A 22,529-nucleotide genomic window follows, 5' to 3' on the forward strand; every position below is an offset into this window, starting at 1 on the left:
GGCCCTCATCCCTGCTACTTTTGGGGCCCCTGTTCACAGAAACAATGATAAAAAGTAGACAACAGAGATGTGTCACTATGCCATTGACGTTTTGCCCAACCATTGCTGTCTAGCGCCCAGGACTAGGTCAAAAGGGCAATAACTTCATCACCAATCTAAAAGCAAGAAAACATTCTTAAGAACTGTTTTTGATAAGAGCTATTACTCTAGACACATCATCATGCAAGTATTCCAATAATATTTATTTTATTATAACACATACAGTCAGTAAAGAGAGATGAATCTCTGCTGTTTGTTATAGGAGCAGACAAGTCAAGTAAACAGATTCCTTTTTAATTATTTTGTTAAAGGCTACTCTACACTGTAATAAGGCCGAAAAAATAAAGGAAGAAATATTTCTTTCATTTATTAGACGTGAGGCAGAATGCAAGAAGGGCAAGACAAGATATAGTAGCTACAGGAAATAAAAAAGTCTCCTATTTCTCTGGCAATTGGGTTTCTGGAATTGAAGTCTCTATGAGATTTCCTCAGGGTTTTAAGAATTCATTTCCAGGTTATGGAGGCCAGTGAAAAAGAAAAGCCAGGAAGAAGGCAAATTCTCCATCCTATATATACAGCTTATTCCTGTGTATCTGGGGTTAATTACCCTATTCCTACTTGTCAGATCATTTTCCCAAAATTAATTCAAATGCATATCTATCGAGCAGCCTGTGCCCATCATGGCCCTCCCACTATCTGCCTTGGGGCATTTCAATTGTCTGCCAGCAGGTGGGTAAGCTCATGAGAAGAAAAGAGCTTATATTTCAAGAGGTTTGACCGTGAGTAAGACCACACCATTGGCTACGATAAGAACTGGAGATATTCCATGAAATCTTGATTTCTTGTTCTCTTCTAGGCTCCCATTAGCATGGATAACTGGGAGTTGATGGTATTCTCATTAGTCCCTACTATAAGGCCACGTGGAGACCCTTTTACACAGAAAAGCTGCTTGGCCCAGTAAAACCTGACCTGAATATTTTTCCGGCAAAAATCATCTCTTACATGTCCTCTGGCCCAGGACTTTGGGTAAAAATCAAAGCTCTTGTTTGTTCTTCCTATCAGCACCTCAGCGGCACAAGTGTCTGCTAAAGGAGGTTTGCTTTCTATTTGGTCAAGAATTCAAGATGTGTGCTCTTGAACTCGTCACAACAGAATCGATTTTGCATGCCCTGCCACAGACAGATATCTCAAACGCCCAGCTTTCTTCTTCAAACGAATGGGATATATCACCATTACAGGTGCATTTTAGAGAATCAGATGTGAAGTGACATAATGAACCAAACTGGTTCCAAGGCAGGGCTTCGTTTTGTAAAATAACATGTATGTATGAAAATACACACATATAGCTGAGCATTAAAAAAAAGACTTGGGGTGCCTGGGTGGCGCAGTCGGTTAAGTGTCCGACTTTGGCTCAGGTCATGATCTCTTGGTTTGTGAGTTCGAGCCCCGCATCGGGCTCTGTCTGTGCTGAAAGCTCAGAGCCTAGAGCCTGCTTCAGATTCTCTCTCTCTCTCTCTCTCTCTCTCTCTCTGCCCCTCCCCCACTTGTGCTCTGTCTCTATCAAAAATAAAATTTAAAAAAAGCATTGTGGGAAAATGCTCTAAAGAAAAAAAAGACTAGAAGAGTATATACCAATTAGCTATTTCCTTACACGCTGAGACTACCAGTGACTTTTGTTTTATTTTTATGTGTCTTCTGAATGTTTAACAATGAGAGCCTGGGTGGCTGATTCGGTTAAGCGTCCGACTTTGGCTCTGGTCATGATCTCGAGGTTCATGGGTTCAAGCCCCACGTCAGGCTCTGTGCTGACATCTCAGAGCCCGGAGCCTGCTTCGGGTTCTGTGTCCCCCTCTCTGTCTGCCCCTCCCCAGCTCACACTCTGTCTCTTAAAAATAAACAATAAAAAAATTTAATGAATGTTAACAATGAGAATCTATTTTATTTTCTTATTTTTCAGAGGTGACTTAGCTTTTTTTGAGCAACTATTTTAAAATCAGTGGGGCGCCTGGGTGGCTCAGTCGGTTAAGCGTCCAACTTCAGCTCAGGTCACGATCTCACGGTCCGTGAGTTCGAGCCCCGCATCGGGCTCTGGGCTGATGGCTCAGAGCCTGGAGCCTGCTTCCGATTCTGTGTCTCCCTCTCTCTCTGCCCCTCCCCCGTTCATGCTCTGTCTCTCTCTGTCTCAAAAATAAATAAACGTTAAAAAAAAAATTTTTTAAATAAAATAAAAAAATAAATAAAATCAGAAAAAAATCACGTTAATATAAAGCTTGCTTAGGGCGCCTTGTAATTGACAATTTAGTCTACGTACGTCCAGATCATCCAAAGTTAAAAGTGTCTGGACCACATTGCCTTAGCACTTACAGAAAGACCTTTACTGAGTTATAATTTACTAGTTGCCCTCTTCCTTTACAGAGAGTCAATGAAGAAAGGCCATTCTTTCTTCTCTGAAACCAAGGTTACAGACGGAATCCTTGTACTATCCAAATGTGCTTTATTCAAACATCCCATGATCAATACTGCCTGAGTGGGTGGGAGGTGGGAATAATCACTGTAGATGAAACTGTAATTTTTCTGTTGCCAACAGCCCCCAAACCCCTCTTTTTATCTTTCCAGAAGCACAAGCCAAATTTAGAGTGTGAATACTCTAATGTACCAAACCAGGTGTTAAAAACATCTACTCTTCCTACATTCTTCAAAAGGGCTCTATTTTATTTCATCTTTAAAAATGTTAGCTTTGCAACTGTGCTTTCATACATAACTTGCATCTAACCTTTTTAGATGCAAGCAGGTTATAAATCTTAAACAAATAGTATTCTTTGCAATGGCTCTGCGACAATGATAAAACTCCAGGTGTGTTCCAAGCACCTAAAAACCCAGAGCCCTGTTCTCCCTTGTCCCACCTCCTCAGTGCCTATCCTGGTGTCCTTTACTCTGCCGTCCAGAAAGCAAGAATCCTCAGTTTACAAGTCGAGACTCTTTAGTTCAGAGACCATGAATGACTCAACCAATACCACACAGCAAGCAAAAAGAACTGACCAGAAACCAGGTCTCCTGATTTAAAGCACAGTCCTCTTTCCACTGGACTCTGAGGACATTCCAATCCTACTGAGAAGTCAGGGAAATCTCAGAAGCAAGGACATAAAGGCACATATTTTTAACCTTCCTCACAAATTTCCTTTGGCTTAACTTATTTTAGGTTCCTGAATAATGTTAGTGCTAGTCCCTTTTAACTCCCAAATAGTAAACTGCCTCTCTTAGGAATTCTGGTTACAAAGTTCCTTATTCATTCCTTTGGATCATCTCTTATGTGTTAAGTGGCTGCCATGTGCAAAGGACTGGACTTCTCTTCAAAAGAATGAACTGGCTTCCCCAGAGAACGGCTAGAGGCAAACTGGGGGGTAGGGAGCAGAACATGGAATTTGAAGACCTGGGTTTTAGTTCCGGTCCTGGCTTGGACTTGACCTTGCTGGGTTTCAAGTTTCTCATTGAAAAATTAAAGGTATAATATCATGTGGATTGCAAGAGAGTTACTCTCAGACCTACCTCTCATTCAAGCCTAACTGTGCCAGCGATTGTTGCAGGGCCCTCGGTGTACATGATCTCCTTTATTTTTCAAGTGACTGTGCTGATGGCCATCGTGGTAGGATTTCCTATACTTGTAGTAATAAGGAAAGTACAGCTGGGGAAGTTAAGTCACATTCCCAAGGTATATAAGCAAGTCACGGCGTGGGGGTTAGGATCTAAGAAAACACCAGAGGGGTGCCTGGGTGGCTCAGTCGGTTAAGCGTCCGACTCCAGCTCAGGTCATGATCTCGTCGTTCATGAATTCGAGCCCCACGTCGGGGTCCAGGCTGACAGCTCGGAGCCTGGAGCCTGCTTCGGATTTTGTGTCTCCTTCTCTCTCTGCCCCTCCCCCACTCACACTCTGTGTCTCTCTCCCTCTCAAAAAATAAACATTAAAAATTTTTTTTAATTAAAAAAAAATAGGATAACACCAGAGCCTCCACACCCAACCCCACTGGCACCCCCAACATTAAAAAATTAAGAATGTACTGTGAAAAGCATCGAGGTATCTAAATGTAAAGTATTCTCTCTTTCGTCCACTTCTACTACAAAAGCTTCAAAGATGAGAATGGGTCTACTCTTTGGCTTGCTTCTTTCTGTTGTCCAATCATCGCCTCAAATGTCCAAGAGAGAATCTGGAAGAGGAAAACGCAAACCTCTCTGGTTGGTTTTCACAACAGAGAAGCTCCGGGCAGGCGCCACAGGAGGCCCATCTTTACAATATATGAATGTGGGGAAGCTTTTCTCCTGAAGAGAAATAACGAGTGAGAAGATCCAGCTAACTCACCTAAGAAAGCAGGAATGGACTCCATGAAATACATGAACAATCTCTCTCTCCCCAGAACCTTTGCCAGACTTGGCACAGGCAGGCCCTTTTGAAATACATAATTGAATATTCCTGACACTCAATTCTTCCACCTACTTTGATCAATAGTTCATTACCTAAGTTAGAACTGCCAGAAGAGGCAAACTCTTGAGCTCATTTGTCCCATATTTGCATGAATATTATGCACTCAATGTCACGCTCCTTTGAACTTCAAAAGAGCTTCCGGGCCTCTTTGACGACAACTTTAACAACAGAGCATAATGGAGTTACAGAAAGACTTTCTTCCCCAGCTAAAGACCTCAAACCTTGCTGATTCTGGAAAGTAACAAACTTTTATAGAAGCCACAAATGGCTCGTTCGTCCATTGCAATGCACCATCAGTATTTCCCGGGTTCCTGAGCCTTTCTCGTCTCCTGTGACAGGAACATGACCACGGCTAATCAGCTATTAGGAAGTGGCAGCAACCACCCCTAACTTTCCTTGTGAAAACAGCTTTCTGCAAATGCGGCATTTTCTGCAGACCTCTTCAGATTCTACACCGAGTGAGCATCTTTGACCATAACAGCACGCCCCCTCCTAACACTCTGATGCCCAGGATAGGAGGGAAACAGGCTACACAGCATCTGCATTGACCTAGAAGCTTACACTGAAATCAACCCACAAAGGATCAAAAACCTTGGCTTCCTTGTGTAAAATGGCATCAGGCAGCAAGAAGAGACGTGAGGATTTATTACCCTTACACTTACACATTTCCTGGAGTTTCCCCAGATTTTTATCCTTGTTTTAAAAGTGATATTAGGGGCGCCTGGGTGGCTAAGTCAGTTAAGCGACCGACTTTGGCTCAGGTCATGATCTCATATTTTGTGGGTTCGAGCCCTGAGTAGGGGTCTGTGCTGACGGCTCAGAGCCTGGAGCCTGCTTCAGATTCTGTGTCTCCCTCTCTCTCTGCCCCTCCCCTACTCGTGCTCTCTCTCTCTCTCTCAAAAATAAACACTAAAAATAAAAAAAATTTAAAGTAATACTTGCCAATTGTGGAAACTCCAGAAGCACAAAGATGAGCAAAAGTAAGTCATGAACCTACCAGTCACAGATTAAAAAAAAAAAAAAATTAGCTCCCCACTATACATGACTATAAATTTCGGATGAAGTAGAGAACTACGGGTAAAACCCCAAATTATGCAAGCAGTAGAAGAAAATATAATAGAATGAGTGGTAAGGGTCTCCCAAGAAACAAGAAGAAATTCAGAAGCCGTAAAGGAAATAAATAGCAGATCCAACCACACAAAAATTTAAACCTTCCATATGGGAAGGTACAACTTAAAGTTAAAAGCAAATGGCAAAAGGGGAAAATAATATTTTGAACACAAAAGGTCAGGAGCAAGATTTGCAATAACAAAACCTTAATATGTATGCTTTGATGGATCACGAAGACAAGCAACCTAACTGCAAAATAGGCAATGCACTCTCAGAGATAAAATAAACATTTAAAAATATTCTAAAAACTAATTGCAAAGATACTCCAGAATAAGAAAATAGTGCAGCAAACCTGAAGTATGATTTCTCCTATTAAATTGGCTCCAAGATACAAAGAGTAATTATACTTGTGGGGAAAGAATTCGAAAAGGACTCTCATACACAGATGGTGGGAGTATACATTGATAACTTCTTCAAAGGACAATGTGACTGTGCTTACCAAGATTAACACTGAACATCCACTTTGACCAAAGTACTCCCCACAAATACTTGCCTACGTGCCTGGAGGTGTTCATTAACACCTTAGTTGTAATAGCAAAAACTGGAGACAATCTAAGTGTCTATAGCTATAGCTATAGTCTATACCATGGGTAAGTAATCCATGGCACACTTACACAACTGGAAACTATGCAAGCATTAGAAAGAATACGGTACTGTTGTATTGCAACGTGCTGACATGGAAGGATGTCCTAGACCCACTTCTGAAGAAAGGTTACAGAAAAATACGTACAATCGCCAAGAAAAAAAAAACAAAAACAAAACCTGTACTTACGTAGGTTTTTAAGATACAGAGAAAAAGAGTTTGGAAGAACACATAGTAAACTATGAGTCATGGCTGCCTCTGGTTGGTAGCTGAGGGACACGCGTTTTTTTGTAAAGCTCAGGTGCTTTCAGATTGTTTTGTACTAGGAGTATTATTAGTTTGGGGATACTTAGGAAATTTCAGAACAAATTAATTAAGCACTGCGTAGGGTCATCAAATTTGTAATAAGCAACGTTTTCAATGGTAGCACGACAACACATTACACAGATGGTTTATATGACCATTCCCCAATGGACCGACATTTCCACTGCTTCTCCCTTCTCATTGTTGGAGCTTCCATATAAATCTCTGCGCATGCCTCGTGTGTGTGTGTGTGTGTGTGTGTGTGTGCATCTGCGTGTATCGAGGCAACATACAGAGGGCATATGCTTTAAGATTTCCTTTAGTGGAGATAACTGTGTACATGTCCTCGAGACAGTGGGTGTGGCCACACAGAATGATGCTGAGCAGCTCATTCAGGGAATGAGCCTCATCATCTGACCGAAAGCCTGAAACACTAGAACAGAACTGATGCCCTAGACCATCTACTATATAATCCTTTTGACACCAATTGAATATCCAATGGGCTTGGGACAAATTCATAGGCAGCAGGAAATGTTATAAAGTGATAGTTTGGGGTCTGTAAATATTTTGTAAGTCCTATTTTTCCTTGGTTGGTTAATTAAGCTCCAAGTTGCATGGACAGTACTCCTCAATTCTTTATATCTATGGAAGACCTCCCAGAAGAGACGGTCTTCTAAGAATTGCAAGCTTCCCCTATGACGCCATCGCTAACAGGTCATAAGGGAAGTTTCTTCCTAAGAGAGCAAGGATTTTAGGCCCAGTTGGGTTGTAAGTGGAGCTGAGAATGGATGGACAACTTTTCTATCACGTCCACTTAAAGGAGGGCTTTCTGGAGGGAGAGGGAGGTCATTGGAGGAAAACAGGAGAGAGGCCAATCCAAGTTTCCTTGCTGGTACTGTGCCCTGCTAAACTTCCTCCTGTGTCCCCATCATGCTAGGTCATCACCACGGGCCACTCCTGCTCAGAAGCCTAATCAAAAGCACCGCTTGTCTCGGGAAGAAGACTGAGATTACTATGAAAATCACAGTGAGGCAGAAACACACCGTCCTCCCTGTCAGCAAGCTTCATGCCTGATCTATGAAACTTGTGCTGATAAAGGAGATAAATGTTTAAGCGATGGGCTTCAGATGCTGCTTCAGCTCCTACCAAGAAGATTTTCACGGTTCCTTCTCATGAATAAGTTCAGTGGAGCAGAGAATGCCCCTCTTGGACCAACTCCATTTTGTGCTTCTGTTGATGCAGCCAAAAAGGGGAACTAGAGCTAGGGCTTTTCCTTCAAATTTAGAGCAAGGGTCCACCTCAGAGAGGGCTGCAAGTGGCCCAAAGAAGGTGAGGCTCCTACTTTCAGCAGAAAGCTCGTAACAAGAGCAGGGATGCCAACAGTTATGCATAAATCTCCTGAACGTGGAGGCAAGGAGGGTTAATTATCCCCCCTTCCTGCCACTCCGCTTTCTCCAATGTGTTAGCCCATCACACGGATCGCTGACTTTCTAGAAATATTCCCTGGCTTTGCGGGGACGTTCTTTCAATAAACGGCATCCAATTTGCTCACGGTCCCTGGAATCTCAATTTCCTCAAAGGATTTTTCATCTGAATCCAGTTCATGTGAAGGGTTTTTTCCTTCTTCATTTTTCAGCATAAGGGAATAGGCAGGGCCTGCTTTACTTTTTCTTTTTCTTTTTTTTTCTTTTCTGTGTTATTTTTTTTCATAAACTGAAAACCTTTGCTGAAGAGTCTGAAATTTGGGAAAAAATCCAGCTCATCTGTCAGATATTTCTAGAGTTACGTAAAATGGAATGAGATTTGTACAGTTTAGAACAGGAAAAGGAAAACAGGCTAATATGTCATGTGTTCTATGAGATGAAAACTATATGATAATCAGAAAAACAGCCCCAAATTGAGTCGACCCGACTCAAAGCTCTCGTTGTTGTATCAACTCACGCATAAACCAATAATAGAATAATGGTATATGGCCACATTAGGGCAAAATCTCAATCCCTACAGATTATAACCACATTTTCAAAGAGATTACAAGAAAGCATCTTGTTTCTTAAACGGGAGACACTTACGTTTTACTTGCTCTGTTTTGCTTCCTTCTAGGAAAAGAAAGAACAGCAACAAGGAAAAGATGCACTTTGTGCCCCCCACTTTCCACTTTTTTCTCATTTTGGTCACTGCAAGAGGCCACTCAAAACTGTCAGGGCCCAGTATATTCAAGCTCCTGGGGAGAAAGCAGAAAAAAAGACTTAGATCCTCTGAAACTGGTGGAGATCACTGATGCTTAAGCTTTTAACGTGTTGGCGCGGGCGGGGGGGGGGGGGTGGGAATGCTGGAGAACTTATGTAAGCGTAAGCGTTGTTTTCCCGTGTCAGAAAGAGAACTTGCCTCTTCGGTCTTGCAAAGATCATGGGGGGAAATTCAAGCAGATGAACAGGCGTTCCTATCCAATGCTAAGGCTAAAAATCCTTACAGGCAAGTCATAGAAAAATAAAAATAAATTTTGAAATCTTCCTTTTAACAGAATTAGAGTTGATTTCTCAGGAGCTTTTCTTTGGGAGAAAAGGGAAATGGATTTGCAAAACGGCTACTTTGGCAACCAAGATAAAAATAGTAGGCACGGGACCCAAACAATTTCTGAAATGAAAGTTCACTCATGTTAGCTTCAGCGATGAGGCACAAATTGGTTAATAATACTTCTCCTGTGTCCTCCACAAGATCTATAAAGATCTTCAGTTTGGCTACTTATGTTGGAAAAGACAGATGTAATTAGCAAATGGATGCAGTTAAATACCTTTACCGTTCAGACATATTGCTCTCACATGAAGTCCACTGTGAAACGGAACTTTATAACGGGCCATCCTCAAAGGAAATTAGGCCAATTTAAATAGGTAACGTGTTTGCCTTATACCGCTGTGCCAAAGGCCATCAGAGCAACTATAATTCTGAAAAGTAGGAGACTTGCATTTCTAGTCTAAGGGGTGGAAATTCTTAAACCTTCGAGCCTTAGAACACAGAACATTTGCTAGAGCTCAGATCCAGTCACAGGTCATTTCCATAGACACTAGAGTTTGCAAAAACGTTCCAGTGGATGATCTGAACATATTTAAATGTTCAAAAAACACCACATTTCAATCCGGGGTTAACCCCGGATGGGAACTGAGTGCATTGATCTTTTCTGAGGGGCCAACCTAAATATTGAGTATAAAGAGTTGGCAGGAATACAACATAACCATTCTGGAGAACCGAATGGTTTCTGGGCCATGATGCAGATACTTCAAATGCTATGAACTTGTCTGGGTAATTTGAAAGCCATTGCTTGAAATTACGGCTACGTAACCAAAGAAGAACTGATCATGAACATGTTCCTAGCCTCTCAAAGGCCTCGATTCTGATGTCTTGGTCCCTTCTATGAACTTGTGGCCCAGCTTCAATCACTCAGAACGTCCCTGCCCTCTGAAGCAAATCATTTCCATGAACAGTTTAACACAGCTGCCCACCCCAGCGAAGTTCTTTCTGAGCCTACTTTAATAAGCTTATCCCCCAAGCCTTCAAATGAGAAAGATTTTCTAACCGCTGAAATCCAATTTATCACAATCACATATGGATCTCAGGGGGTAGTTTTGAAACCACAGTTTTCAGGTCGCCCCATGCAAGAACCAACAGGGTTATTTTTCTTGTATGATGGGGGGGGGGGCGGTTCAGTGAACAGTAGCATTGCTTCATAACTCAAGCTGGCAAGAAAACGGCTCTCAGAATTTTTTTTGCTTTTCTTGGGTCCCGACTAATGTTATGAGCAAATAGAAAAGTTGGTGACGAGAGAGCAATTAATCTCTTTTGGCGTTCCTGTCATCTGTGTGGCCTCCCAGGCTGTGATGGAGAACATCAGAAAATGAATCGCTTTATAAATATTCACTTTTGATTTACAAGATCTGAAGCCCTGTCTTTGTATTCTGTGCAGAAATATAAACTGAGAAGAATTCCTTCCCCAGGACTCCTCCCCGTTCAATTTCTCTTTATCCCTTTAACTTTTTCTTTTCGGCGGGGGGAGAGATGTGGTTCAAGACATTTTTGGGGGGACTGCAGCAATAAACCTAAGCAAGCATTGCTCAGCAAACATGCCGACTCTTATACTTGCAAAGAGCCAAACTGTCCTTAATTTTTCAAATTATACTTTGACCCAGTTAACTGGAGTTATTTCTGCATTAACTCTCTGCTTCACACAGGCTGTTGTGCCATTGAACTTGCACGGACTCTTTTCCAGGTTCCTTCAAAATGTGGCCACAGACACGCGTTTTGGGGGATCCAGGCCCCGGTCAAGAAAGCCAATAAGAAAACAAGATCCCACCACTAACACTGGGGAGGGGGCGGGCGGAGGAGGCTTTACAAGAGATCGAGAAACTTGTCAGTGTCTAAAGAAGTGTATCCATGAAGGTGCCTCCATGAAACAAGCATTCACACAGTTCATTTGCATCAAGCAAAGGGACCAGAGGCTCCTTGCCCAGCTGAAACTGCAAGGCAATCTGAGCCATCAAGTGTCAGAAGTCTGGACATTCTCAGAAGAGGTCTCCTGGGTAGAAGAGAACCAAAGCGACATTCCCAAAGGAAGGCTAAGGGATGAGCACATCAGCCAGTTCTCCACGCCCCACAGTGTCTCTTTAATCCGCCAGAGAGGCTTGACTGACCTTGTAATCTCACATTCACTGTCTTCCTGGGACAGTCCCCAGGGTAGCAATTCTCTTTCTGACAAACAACAAGAAGACACTGGGGTCTCAGGGCCCACGTCCATCAGCTGAAATCCTCTCCCCACTCTACCACCCAACAAGAAAAAACTCAGTTCGCTGCTGGTGGGTTGCCACAGAAAAACGGCACTTCTAACCCAGGGTGTCTCTCTCCGCCAGAGTCCTTGCCTTCACTGCTGCTTATGACTGACAAACAATGCCTTGCGTTTGGCTTGCAAAACACCTTGCTATCCATCATTTCATTTCATTCCCTACAACAACTCCACCTCCAAAATGGGCACCCTGGAGCCCAGAGAACTCAACTGCCCATTCCCACAGTTAGTGGCAGGGCCGGGAGGGTCTGGAAGGCAGGCTTTCCAGGCCCTAAGCTCTCTGGCAGGGCTGCGTTGCTTCCTGAGCCTAGCGTCTCAAGCTCTGACCCCAGTGGTCTGGGCGGAAAATGAGACAGATGTCCAGAGGACAGAGGAGCCTCTCGCCTGTCCACCCTGTTTCATTAACTTTAGCATGTATTAATCACCCTCTGGTCCAGGGCACTTCAGCAAGCGAGAAAGAAGGGTCGGGACTCAGGGGATAGATAACTAAGGGGACTGCAAAACCCTTTAGGTGGCTACCCAAGTGGCCTCCCCTGAAGCGCCAGACCATGGAGATATGCAGGCCCCGCGGGGAGCGGCAAGTGGTGAGTTCGAATCCGGAGTCCCTAACCTGCCCCGGGCGCCTTGGAGCCCACCTCCAGCCGGGCCATGGCCACTAGCAGCTGGACCCGAGAGCCCAGTTGGGGTGGCAGGTCAGGCGGGGGGGCGGGGGGGAGCTCGGGGGGGGGGGGGAACGTCCAGGGGCGGTTCTGGCCAACAGGAGACGCCCCACCTGTGCAAAGGCTGGAAAGGAAGGTAGAGGAAGCGGGCATCGGGCACTGCTCACTGACCTGGCCACTGGCCGGCTCCGTCTTCCACGCGTCCACGCGCTCCGAGCTCCCCGGGGCGCTCCTCCGAGGTCTGGGGCTCGCAGGTTGTGGCGAGAGCTAGAGTGCGCGCGAGGGGGGAGGGGGGACTCAAAAGTGGGTGGGAGGAAAAACATCACCGCCCTCACACCACGAGGGAGCAGCGGCTCGCTCGGCTCCCGGGGGCAGAGCCAAGGCGCGGGCGCGGCGGCCCGGGGCCACCTGCCCGCCCGCCGCCCGCTCCCCACTTGGCCGGAGAGGCCGGGCGCCCGACGCAGGCGAGAAGTCCGCGGGCACGCAGCGGCTGCAAGCCCGCACCCCGTCTCCGCCCCGGCCCGGCGGCTCTACTTCTGCTCCCGGGGCCCGAAAGTTAAGAAATCGGGAGAAAGTGTGAGGCTCTGCCGGCGACTTTCCCATCACGCAGCGCCCCCACTGCACCCCCCTCCTCTGGCTAAGCGAGCGTTGGGGTCTTAAAGGGACCGCACCTCTCCTCCTGCCCCTCCTCCCCCTGTGCACTGGAATGCACCTAGGAGCTTCCCACCACCCGCGCCTGCCCCGGAGACCCCGGCTACCCTCCGACTTCCCTGTCTGGAAGCCCGCAACTCTTCTCCTCCCGCACAGGGCCCCTCTGGGTGCACCTGGTCGGGTCCTGAGCTGGTGCGCGGGACACCAGAGGAGCTGGCCTCGCAAATTATGCCCCAGCAAGCTGCTTATCACTTAGGGGCGTTTCCCAAATCCACACTGCGGCTAGAAAAGTGGCAAAGTGTTGGTGTCCTTCAAGGCAGAGTGGAGATGGGTGTGTGTGTGGAGGGAGAGGGGACGAGTTAGAAATCTGCTTTCTCCCAACGAAGAGGGCCCCCCAACGCCCCCATGTAAAGGGCCTTTACTAATTGGTAAGGGTCTTGAAGAAAACTTGGAGCGACCCACCACAGCCACCCCTGTTCTCCCAGTCCCTAAGATTCTGATTTGGGAGTTGGGCCAAGAACCCAGCCTTGAAATCACAATAGCACTGCTGATGCCTTGGTAAGGCTGAGACAGACTAGGACAAAGTTATGTTTATTTGATGAGCGGTAGTTACAAAGAATTCTCAGAATCCTGTAAGGGCCCCAAAGGCTCTGCCTTGACAGACAGTACCCATTTATATGTTAAAGCCCCCAAATTTGGAGGAGAGTTACAGGGCTGCTTTTTTTTTCTTTTCTTTTCTTTCTTTCTTTCTTTCTTTCTTTCTTTCTCTCTCTCTTTTTTTACTGGAATATGACTTTATTATTTTTTTATTTTTTTAATAGAATTTATTGTCAAGTTAGCTAACATACAGTGTTTACAGTGTGCTCTCGGTTTCGGGGATACATTCTGGTGATTCATCGCTTACATACAGCACCCAGTGCTGAACTGGATCATATTGATTTTTCCAGGATCTGTATAACGTTATGGCTTACAGAGTAGTTTCATATTCATCATCCCTACTCTTTAAACCCTCACAACAACCCGTGAACTGTCTGTGGCCTTAAGTGTCAGAATTGGTAGGGATCTTCTGGACCATTGAGCTCAAAGTCTTCATGTCACAGAAGAGGAAATTGATGAGGGGGGTGGGAGGGAGGTGATGTATCCAAGGTCATGCACATAGTAAATGATAGATCTGAGATTCCAAGTCAGGTTTCCTGACTTTCAACCGACTACTCTCTGATTGCTATCTCCAGCCTATAGATGAGGAAATGGATGCTCAGGAAAATTGTAGCTTGCCCCCAAATCACATATCAGGAACACAGAACAAGGGAAAATTGAAACAAAAATAACTGTCCTGGGAAATTACCTCCCTTTTCTTTCTTCAGAAGTGTTAATATCATCCAACTAGCTCCTGCATTGCTGGGGATGTTTATTTCACTGTTAACAAAGGAAAGGGGGCCCTTTCTAAAATGTTGCCTTCAGGGTCCAAAATGTCTAGCTCCATCCTGCTGTTTGGGTAGCCATACATTGCCACATGCATTCAATTTGTGCTGTAGTATATTGGTTTGAACTTGCAGATTTGTTGCCTTATAACTGTTCTCACTCCATTTAACGTGCTGATGTTTTGTCTCACTAGACTGTGAGTTCTTCAAGGCAAGGGCTGGTTGTTCAATTTCCTTTGTATCTGCATTCCCCAGCCCCCATCCATCATCAGTCCCAACATGCCTGGAGAGTATATATTCAGGAAAATGGGTTTCAGGAACAACAGCCTGGGACAAAGATGGATCCTAGCATTGAAAATCAGTAGACTCACTGAAATTTAAAACTCCTATTCATTTGGTTGTGACCACTTGCTCCCAGTGCTTGATGTAATATTCTGATTACTGCAAAATACACCATCCCAAAACCTAGTGGCTTAAAAGCTGAAAGCAATTTTTTTAAAGCTCAAAAAAATTTACTGTGATCAAACGGTTCTTTTCAACTGGGCAGTTTTTGTTCAGGATCTCTTAGACACTTGGCAACTCTATATGGGTGCTGCCAGAATTTTCTGAAAGGTTCTTCATTAGTGTAAATGCTGGTGATCCCTGTATTAGTTTGTCTTGATGTGTGAGTTGGGAACTGTAGTTTGGGTGAGTCCAGACCTATACTTCCTACCAGATCTTATCCAAACTACAGTGAGGATTATCTCCATGCTTTATATTTTTCCTATTAAATGGGGATTAGAGCATAGATCATCTCATAGTCATTTCTTAAAACATTTTATTTGCTGATAATTGTAGATTTACAATTATAAGAAATAATTCAGAGGGATCCCGAATACCCTTCACCCCCAATAGTAACATCACACATAACTGTAGTATGATATCACAAACAGGAAATTGACATCGATACAATCCATCTGCCTTAGTACAATTTTACCAGTTTTACATGCACCCATTTGCCTGTGTGTATAGTTCTATGAAATTTGACCCCATGTGTTGGTTCATATGGCCACCACCACAGCCAGAATACTGAACAATGCCAGCACCACAAGGATCCCCAGTATTCTTTTTCTTTTTTTAAATTTTTATCTATTTTTAAGAGAGAGCGAGAGAGCAAGTGCAAGTGGGGGGTGGGCAGAGAGGGTGACAGAGGATCAGAAGCAGGCTCTGTGCTGACGGAAGAGAGCCCCATGCAGGGCTCAAACTCAAAACTCACAAGATCATGACCTGAGACAAAGTCAGAAGCTTAACTGAGCCACCCAGCCCCCCTCCTCAGTATTATTCTTTTACAGTCCCAACCAGCTTCTCTCCCCATCTTCCTACTCCCTGGAAACCACAAAACTGTTCTCCATCTCTGTAAGCTTGTCATTTAGGAATATTACATGGAATTATACAGTATGTAACCTTTTGAAACTGGCTTCTTTTACTTATCATAATTCTCTGGAGACCCATCCAAGTTGTTGCATTTATTAATAATTCATTCCTTTTTATGGCTGATTAATATTCCATGGTCTACATGTATCACAGCTTGTTTTTTTAATTAATTTATTTATTTTGAGGGAGGGAGAGAGAGAGAGAGAGAGAGAGAGAGAGAGAGAGAGAGAGAGATCCCCAGCAGGCTCTGCATGGTCAGTATAGAGCAACACAGGGCTCAATCTCACAAACCCATGAGATCATGACCTGAGCCGAAATCAAGAGTCAGACTCTTAACTCACTGAGCCACCCAGGTGACCCATATCACAGCTTGTTTAGCCATTCATCCATTACAGGACATCTGGGTTGATTCCAAATTTTGGCAGTCACAAATCAAACTGCTATGAACATATGTCTAAGGATTTTTCATGAACATAACTTTTCATTTCCCAGGGATAAAGGCCCAACAGTGCATTTATTTGGGTTGTACGGTGAGCAATGTTTAATTTTGTAAGGACTGCCGCATACTTTTCAGAGTAGTTACGCTATTGATATTTCCACCAGGAGTGGGTGAGAAATCTAGTTTCTCTGCATTCTTGTCAGCATTTGTTGTCATTACTTTTAATTTTAGCCATTTGGGTGGGTACATGGAGATATCTCATTGTGGCTTTATTTTACATTTCCCTAATATCTAATGATATCTCCCATCTTTTCATATAATTATTTGACATCTATGTATCCTCTTCAGTGAACTGCCTCTGCACGTATTTTGCACATTTTTGTCATTGAAATGTTTTCTTACAGTTGAATTTTGATAGTTCTTTATATATGCTAGATACTAGTCCTTGGTTGCATATGTGATTTGCAAATATTTTCTCCCAGTCCATAGTTTCCCTTTTCATCCTCTTCCCAATAGCTTTCATAGAACAGAAGTTTTTAACTTTGATGAGGTTCAATTTATTAATTTTTCTTTTTATTAATTGTGTTTGAATGTTAAGTCTAAGAACTCTTTGTCCAGCCCTGGATCACAAACATTTTCTCCTCTGTTTTTGTTCTAAAAGTGTTATGGGTTTAAGTTTTACATTTTTTTAAAAGCCGATTTATTTAATCTCTACACCCAATGTGAGGCTCAAACTCACAACGCTAAGATCAAGAGTTGCATGACTTCTGACTGAGCCAGCCAGGCACCCCTTAAGTTTTACCTTTAAATCTATGATCTGTTTTGGGTTAGTTTTTACAGAAGGTGTGAGACTTGGGTCAAGGTTCACTTTTTTGCCTACAGATATCCAATGGCTTCAGCATGATTGGTTGAAAAAAATATCTTCCTGCCATTGAATTACTTTTACACCTTTGTCAAACATCAGTTAAGCATATTTGTGTGGGTCTATTTCTGGTTTCTCTATTCTGTTCCATTGATCTATATGTCTGTGCTCCACCAACAACACATGGTCTTAATTATTGTGGTCATATAGAGGTTTTACTATCAAGTGGAGTGGTTCCTCCCACTTTATTCTTCTTTTTGAAGATTGTTTTAGCTATTCTAGGTCCTGTACCTTCCTGTATAAATTTTAGAATAAGCGTATCTATGTCTATAAAAAACATTCTCATATTTGGATTGAAATTACATTATACTTCTAGATAAATCTGGGGAGAATTGACAATTTTTTATGTGTTCAATCTTGCCAACCTGTGAATACAGTGTGTCTCTCCATTTATTTAGGTCTTTGATTTCATTCATCAGTGCTTTGTTGTTTCCAGCATATAGATCCTGTACGTGTTTTGTTAGAATCATACCTACATATTTTATTTTCTTTGGAGCAATTGTAAATGTTATTGTGGTTTCTTAAAATTTATTTATTGAAGTGTAGTTGACACACAATGTTCCATCAGGTGTACACCATGTTATTGTATTTTTTATTTTGGTTTGATTTGTTGCTAGTATATATTAATGCAATTGATTGTTGTGTCACAATACTGTGTGTTACAGGACTCATACTCATTTTATTTTTTTCCAGCCTTTTGGAGATATAATTGACATATAACATTTTATAAGTTTAAGTTGGACAACATGATAATTTGATATATTTATATATTGTGGAGTGATTATCATAATAACGTTAGTTACCGCATCTATCACCTCACATAATTACAATTTTTATTGTGGTGAGAACATTTAAGAGCTTCCCTATCAGCAATTTTCGAGTATATAATACAATATTAACTATAGTCACCATGTTGTACGTTACATCCCCGGGACTTATTCATCTTTCAGCTGGAAGTTTAAACCTTTTGACCAACACCTCCCCATTTCCCCAACCTCTCAGTCCCTGGTACCCACCATTCTACTCTCTGAGTTTGGCTTTTTGTAGATTCCACATGCAAGTGAGATCATACCATCTTTCTCTATCTGACCTATTTCACTTACCACGATGCCCTCAAGGTCCATCCATGTTGTCACAAATGGTAGAAATGAATGTGAAAATAGAGGTATTCAGAATGATTAATTCTGAACAGTGTTCTGATGATAGAAGTTTTAGCCTTTTAAATGCTTCTTGTCCCATTGGAACCTGGGAAACTCAGGTTATTTGATTACCTTTCTAAAAAGTGGCAGGATACGTAAAAATTGTTGAGGAGTGTATTATGGTATAGGTTTGCTTCTTTATACAGAAAATCAGACCAACCTAGAGTTTGTATTAATCGAATACTTGATTCAATATTTGAAAGATGACAATTCACTCTATAGACCTTTTAGAACCTTTATAGAACATTTATCTTATTATTATTATTTTTCTTAGAGAGAGTGAGAAAGCAAGGGAGGGACAGAGGGAGAGGGAGAGAGAGAATCTCAAGCTGCTTCCTCGCCTAGCACAGAGCCCAACTTGGGACTCAGTCTCATGACCATGACATCATGACCTGCATAAAAATCAAGAGCTGGACACTTAACCCACTGAGCCACCCAGAAGCCCCTGAGCCACTTTACTACATGCATGTATTCTTGTTTATTATTAAATTTCTGTCTATTGTATTTTCTTCCTGCTAGTCATTTCTAAAAAAAAAAAAATGCTAAAATACAGAATTGGTTGTCATTGGTATGGTTCATTTACTATTTCCAGCTTTCTTCCTGTCAGGTTCCCAGTAGAACTTTACCCCCTTCCCTCTTTGGGATTGAGCACTGGCCATCCGATTTGCTTTGGCCATTGAAATCTTAGCAAAAGTGATGTGTCACTTCTGGGTGGAAACTTGAAGAGCCAATGCATGATTTGCCCCTTCCCTTTATCACTACCACAGGAATCATGAATACATGTATTCAAATGAAGCCTGGGTTTCTGAGTGACTGAGATAAACGTAGCCCATACCAGTCTCATTTGGCAGATCTGAAATGAGTAATAAATGGAACTTTGTGAATTAAGCTTCTGAGATTTAGAGGCAGCTTATTTGTGTGACATAACCTGGCCAATACTGACTGATACCACCAGTAAAAACGGTTCTGTTTTCTAGAACTTTATGAAAACCACAGAAGAGAACAGCAGAGTAGCTTATAGGATCGTGGAAACAAAGTTAATGGAAGCAGGGTTTTTTTCGGGTTCAGTGTATTCTTTGTAGTCAAGCTGTCATTTTATGCTTGTATCCAACAAAAAGAAACCAAGGTATTTTTTTAAATTTGTACTTTGTATTATATCTGACAGTATTTTTATAGAAATGATTTTCCTTTTAAGTGACTTTAAAATATTTGTGGAAGTATTTTAAGGGAAACATTTCCAAGGAGTGCACCTCTAGGTTAATCATAAAGGCCATCAAAAAAGCAAGCTTTGATTTAGAGAAAATTTCCGAAACATGTTTATTTTTAAAAACAAGGTAAACTCGTCATAGTGTTCAGGACTATGGTAAATATCCAAAACATGAAAGGGGGTGCACTCCTTCATCCAAAATTGTAGTGTGTCTACAGTAACCATGAATGGGTCAAATGGACAGAGCATAACATACACCCACTTCTGACTAGAGATTTGTTTCACATAGTTTAACTACATTTTTTTCTTTTTTTTTTTCAAGTTTATTTATTTTGAGAGAGAAAGAGAGAGAGAGACAGCTCAAGTGGGGAGGGTCGAAGAGATTGGGAGAGAGAGAATCCCAAACAGGCTCCGCACTGTCAGAGCAGAGCCCGATGTGGGGCTCAAACCCACGAACTGCGAAATCATGACCTGAGCCAAAATCACAAGTTGGACCCTTAACCGACTGAGCCTTTTGACTACATTTTTTGAGTAGTCCTACAAAGGTGTGTAAAACTTGTTAACCAGGGGTTCCATTAAAACAAACTGGAGGTATAATATGTCCAAGGGTCAGGCTGTGCATAGAAAGATGCAGTACGGTGGGATAGAAATGGCCTTTCTAGAATCTCTATTGTTATAACATTTAATCACTTTAAATTGCGTTGGCTTAGGTCGCTTCCTGTAGGGCCCCAAGGGTCCCACAGTTCCCTAGAACCACCATAAACATCCCAGGGTTATAGCCTTTATTTTTAAGCAAAGCTGCCCGTTGTTATTTTTCAGGAGAACTAAGAGAAGTGACTATCTCATTGTCTTAACCACAGTGTCTAGCTCTCCTCAGGGAGGTGGTAGCTTGTACTCAGAAGAACCAAAGCTTTAGACTCAAGCATACCTGAATCTGAATGCCGCCAAGTCATATACCTTTTCTGAATCTGCTTCCTTATATGTCAAAAGGGGAGGATAATAATGTTTCTAGGGAGATTCAGTGGTCTACGGCATGTGGAGTGCCTGGCATAATGCCTGACGTATATTAGGTGCTCATTAGTTACTTTCAGCCTCATGTAACCCTCCCTCCCCCCATCCACTTAGTCCAAATGTGAGAGTTATTCCCCATTCAGTAAAGTCCTTTATTAGCTACTCGAGCTTTGGTTTGCCTATCTTTAGAAGAGAGTGGGGATAAAAGCAGGAAGAGAAAACCAATAATTAGCCCCATTTCCCACCCTCTTCTAGGCAGGGAGTGAGTTGGAGAGTAGAGTACCGACATGCCCTTCAGGTGGAACAGTAAAGAGACTGATGCCAAAATGGAAGCCACTCTCTCCTCACGCACAGGTGCACGAGCACTGGGGATGGTCCTGGTGCCGGGAAAATATCAAAATGTTACATACAGATTTGGGCCTCACATCCTCTTCTCTAGCTTCATGGCATGTGGACTAGAAAACACGATACAAGCCAGAGTAGAATCGTAAGAAGCCACCTGGATATTCTCAGATCTGAAGCTCCCTCGTTCTTGACGCTCAGGAGGAATGAGAGTTTGGTTTTCATTAGGATATGATGGCGGCCACTCAGCATCAGGGCTGAAACCCAGGGAATAAGAGCAGGAAACAGGGGGGCCAGAAAGCCAAAATGGCAGGCAAACTGCTGACCCAGAGGTCAAGGAGAGCCAGCTCAAGGTTCACAGGTGTTGACTGGACAGGCTGAACAGGGATTTTTTTTTTCTTTCAAAATTTGAATTGGTTCCAGGGCGCCTGGGTGGCTCAGTCGGTTAAGCATCTGACTTCAGCTCAGGTCATGATCTCACGGTTCCTGGGTTCAAGCCCCACATCGGGTTCTGTACTCAAAGCTCAGAGCCTGGAACCTGCTTGGGATTCTGTGTCTCCCTCTCCCTCTGCACCTCGCCTGCTCACACCCTGTCCCTTTCTCTCTCAAAAATAAATACACATTAAAAAAAATTAAAAATATGAATTGGTTCCAAACAATCTTTAATTTTTACCATTCGGAGACTTTACACAAAAACCTTGATTTGCAGTTCCTCTCAAAAAATTGGAATTGTTAGCACCATGGTGCTGACATCTCGGCGTGGTGGCATAGGCTAGAAGAGAGTAATGGCTTCTGCTTTTATGCACATCAACTGTCACAATCCCTGTCACTTTCTACTGTGTTCCCATTGTTACCATAAGGCCTATTTGAGTCACTCAGATGACTTTTCTAGCTCCTGGAGGTATCTGAGCTGGAATCACAATATATAGTGGTAAGTGTTTAACAACTGGCTCCCTAGGGAGAAAAAAAAAATCCTGACTTACAGACATTTCTAATTGCTGTTCTATAAATACCCCCTCCGTGTCCAGTTTCAACCTACTGGTGGGTTGTCACTTAATGTGGCATTGGTAAGAGATGTGCCTCATTGCCCCTCACAGGCTGGTGAGAGCTGGCACCCGAACACCACTGGCTTAGATCCACTCAGAAAAGCTTTGGAAGTAAATGGGATGGTGAGGGGCACATGCCAGAAGATCTTGTTCTTAGATTAAGAGTCAGAAATCGGGGCACCTGGGTGGCTCAGTCGGTTGAGCTTCTGACTTTGGCTCAGGTCATGATCTCACGGTCTGTGAGTTCGAGCCCCGAGTCAGGCTCTGTGCTGACAGCTCAAAGCCTGGAGCCTGCTTCGGATTCTGTGTCTCCCTCTCTCTCTGACCCTCCTCTGTTCATGCTCTGTCTCAAAAATAAATAAACATTAAACAAACATTAAAAGAGTCAGAAATCAACCAGAAAGCCTCAGATTCAACACTTGACATGGAACCCATCATTAAGTCAACACTACTTGCTTGTTCCTTACCTCTTTTTAAGGAATCCCGCTGGCCAATTGTGCAGCATTCGAGCATGGGTAATCTGGGAGGGAGGTGTGGGCTGATGAACGGTTCGTACTCGAATGATGAGGTCAGATGATGAAGTGCAGGCCCCCTCAACAGTACCGCTGAGTCCTTCCTGTCAATTGAATACTGGACTCCTTTTCTCTTTATGAGAGGGAGCCTAAGGGAGGGGACCAGAGAGAGCAGTGAGCTGCCCTACTTAGGAGCCAAGCTGGGAGTGAAATGGAAGTAAGTTGTGAATTACACCCAGAAATCCCTTCTCACACTAGAAATGTGGGGCTGCTGACCTCACGCATATGGCAAAGACCACAAGCA

At 43.1% G+C, this 22,529-nt stretch overlaps 1 protein-coding gene across 4 annotated transcripts in view; it reads right to left on the minus strand.

Annotated features, from left to right (window-relative positions):
• Positions 1-12,457, minus strand: part of CHRDL1 (chordin like 1) — a 117,990-nt gene extending 105,533 nt beyond the window's left edge. For all 4 annotated transcript variants that reach the window (XM_042974810.1, XM_042974808.1, XM_042974809.1 and 1 more), the window contains exons 1-2: positions 12,234-12,457; positions 8,642-8,793 (exon numbers count right to left, since the gene is read on the minus strand). In XM_042974810.1, the coding sequence (XP_042830744.1) occupies positions 8,642-8,793; positions 12,234-12,385 (304 nt within the window). In that variant the 5' untranslated portion in view covers positions 12,386-12,457. The remainder of the gene's footprint in view (positions 1-8,641; positions 8,794-12,233) is intronic.
• Positions 12,458-22,529: the final 10,072 nt, after the last annotated feature.

This window comes from Panthera tigris, chromosome X (assembly GCF_018350195.1).
Source record: "Panthera tigris isolate Pti1 chromosome X, P.tigris_Pti1_mat1.1, whole genome shotgun sequence".
Classification (NCBI taxonomy): Eukaryota; Metazoa; Chordata; class Mammalia; order Carnivora; family Felidae; genus Panthera; species Panthera tigris.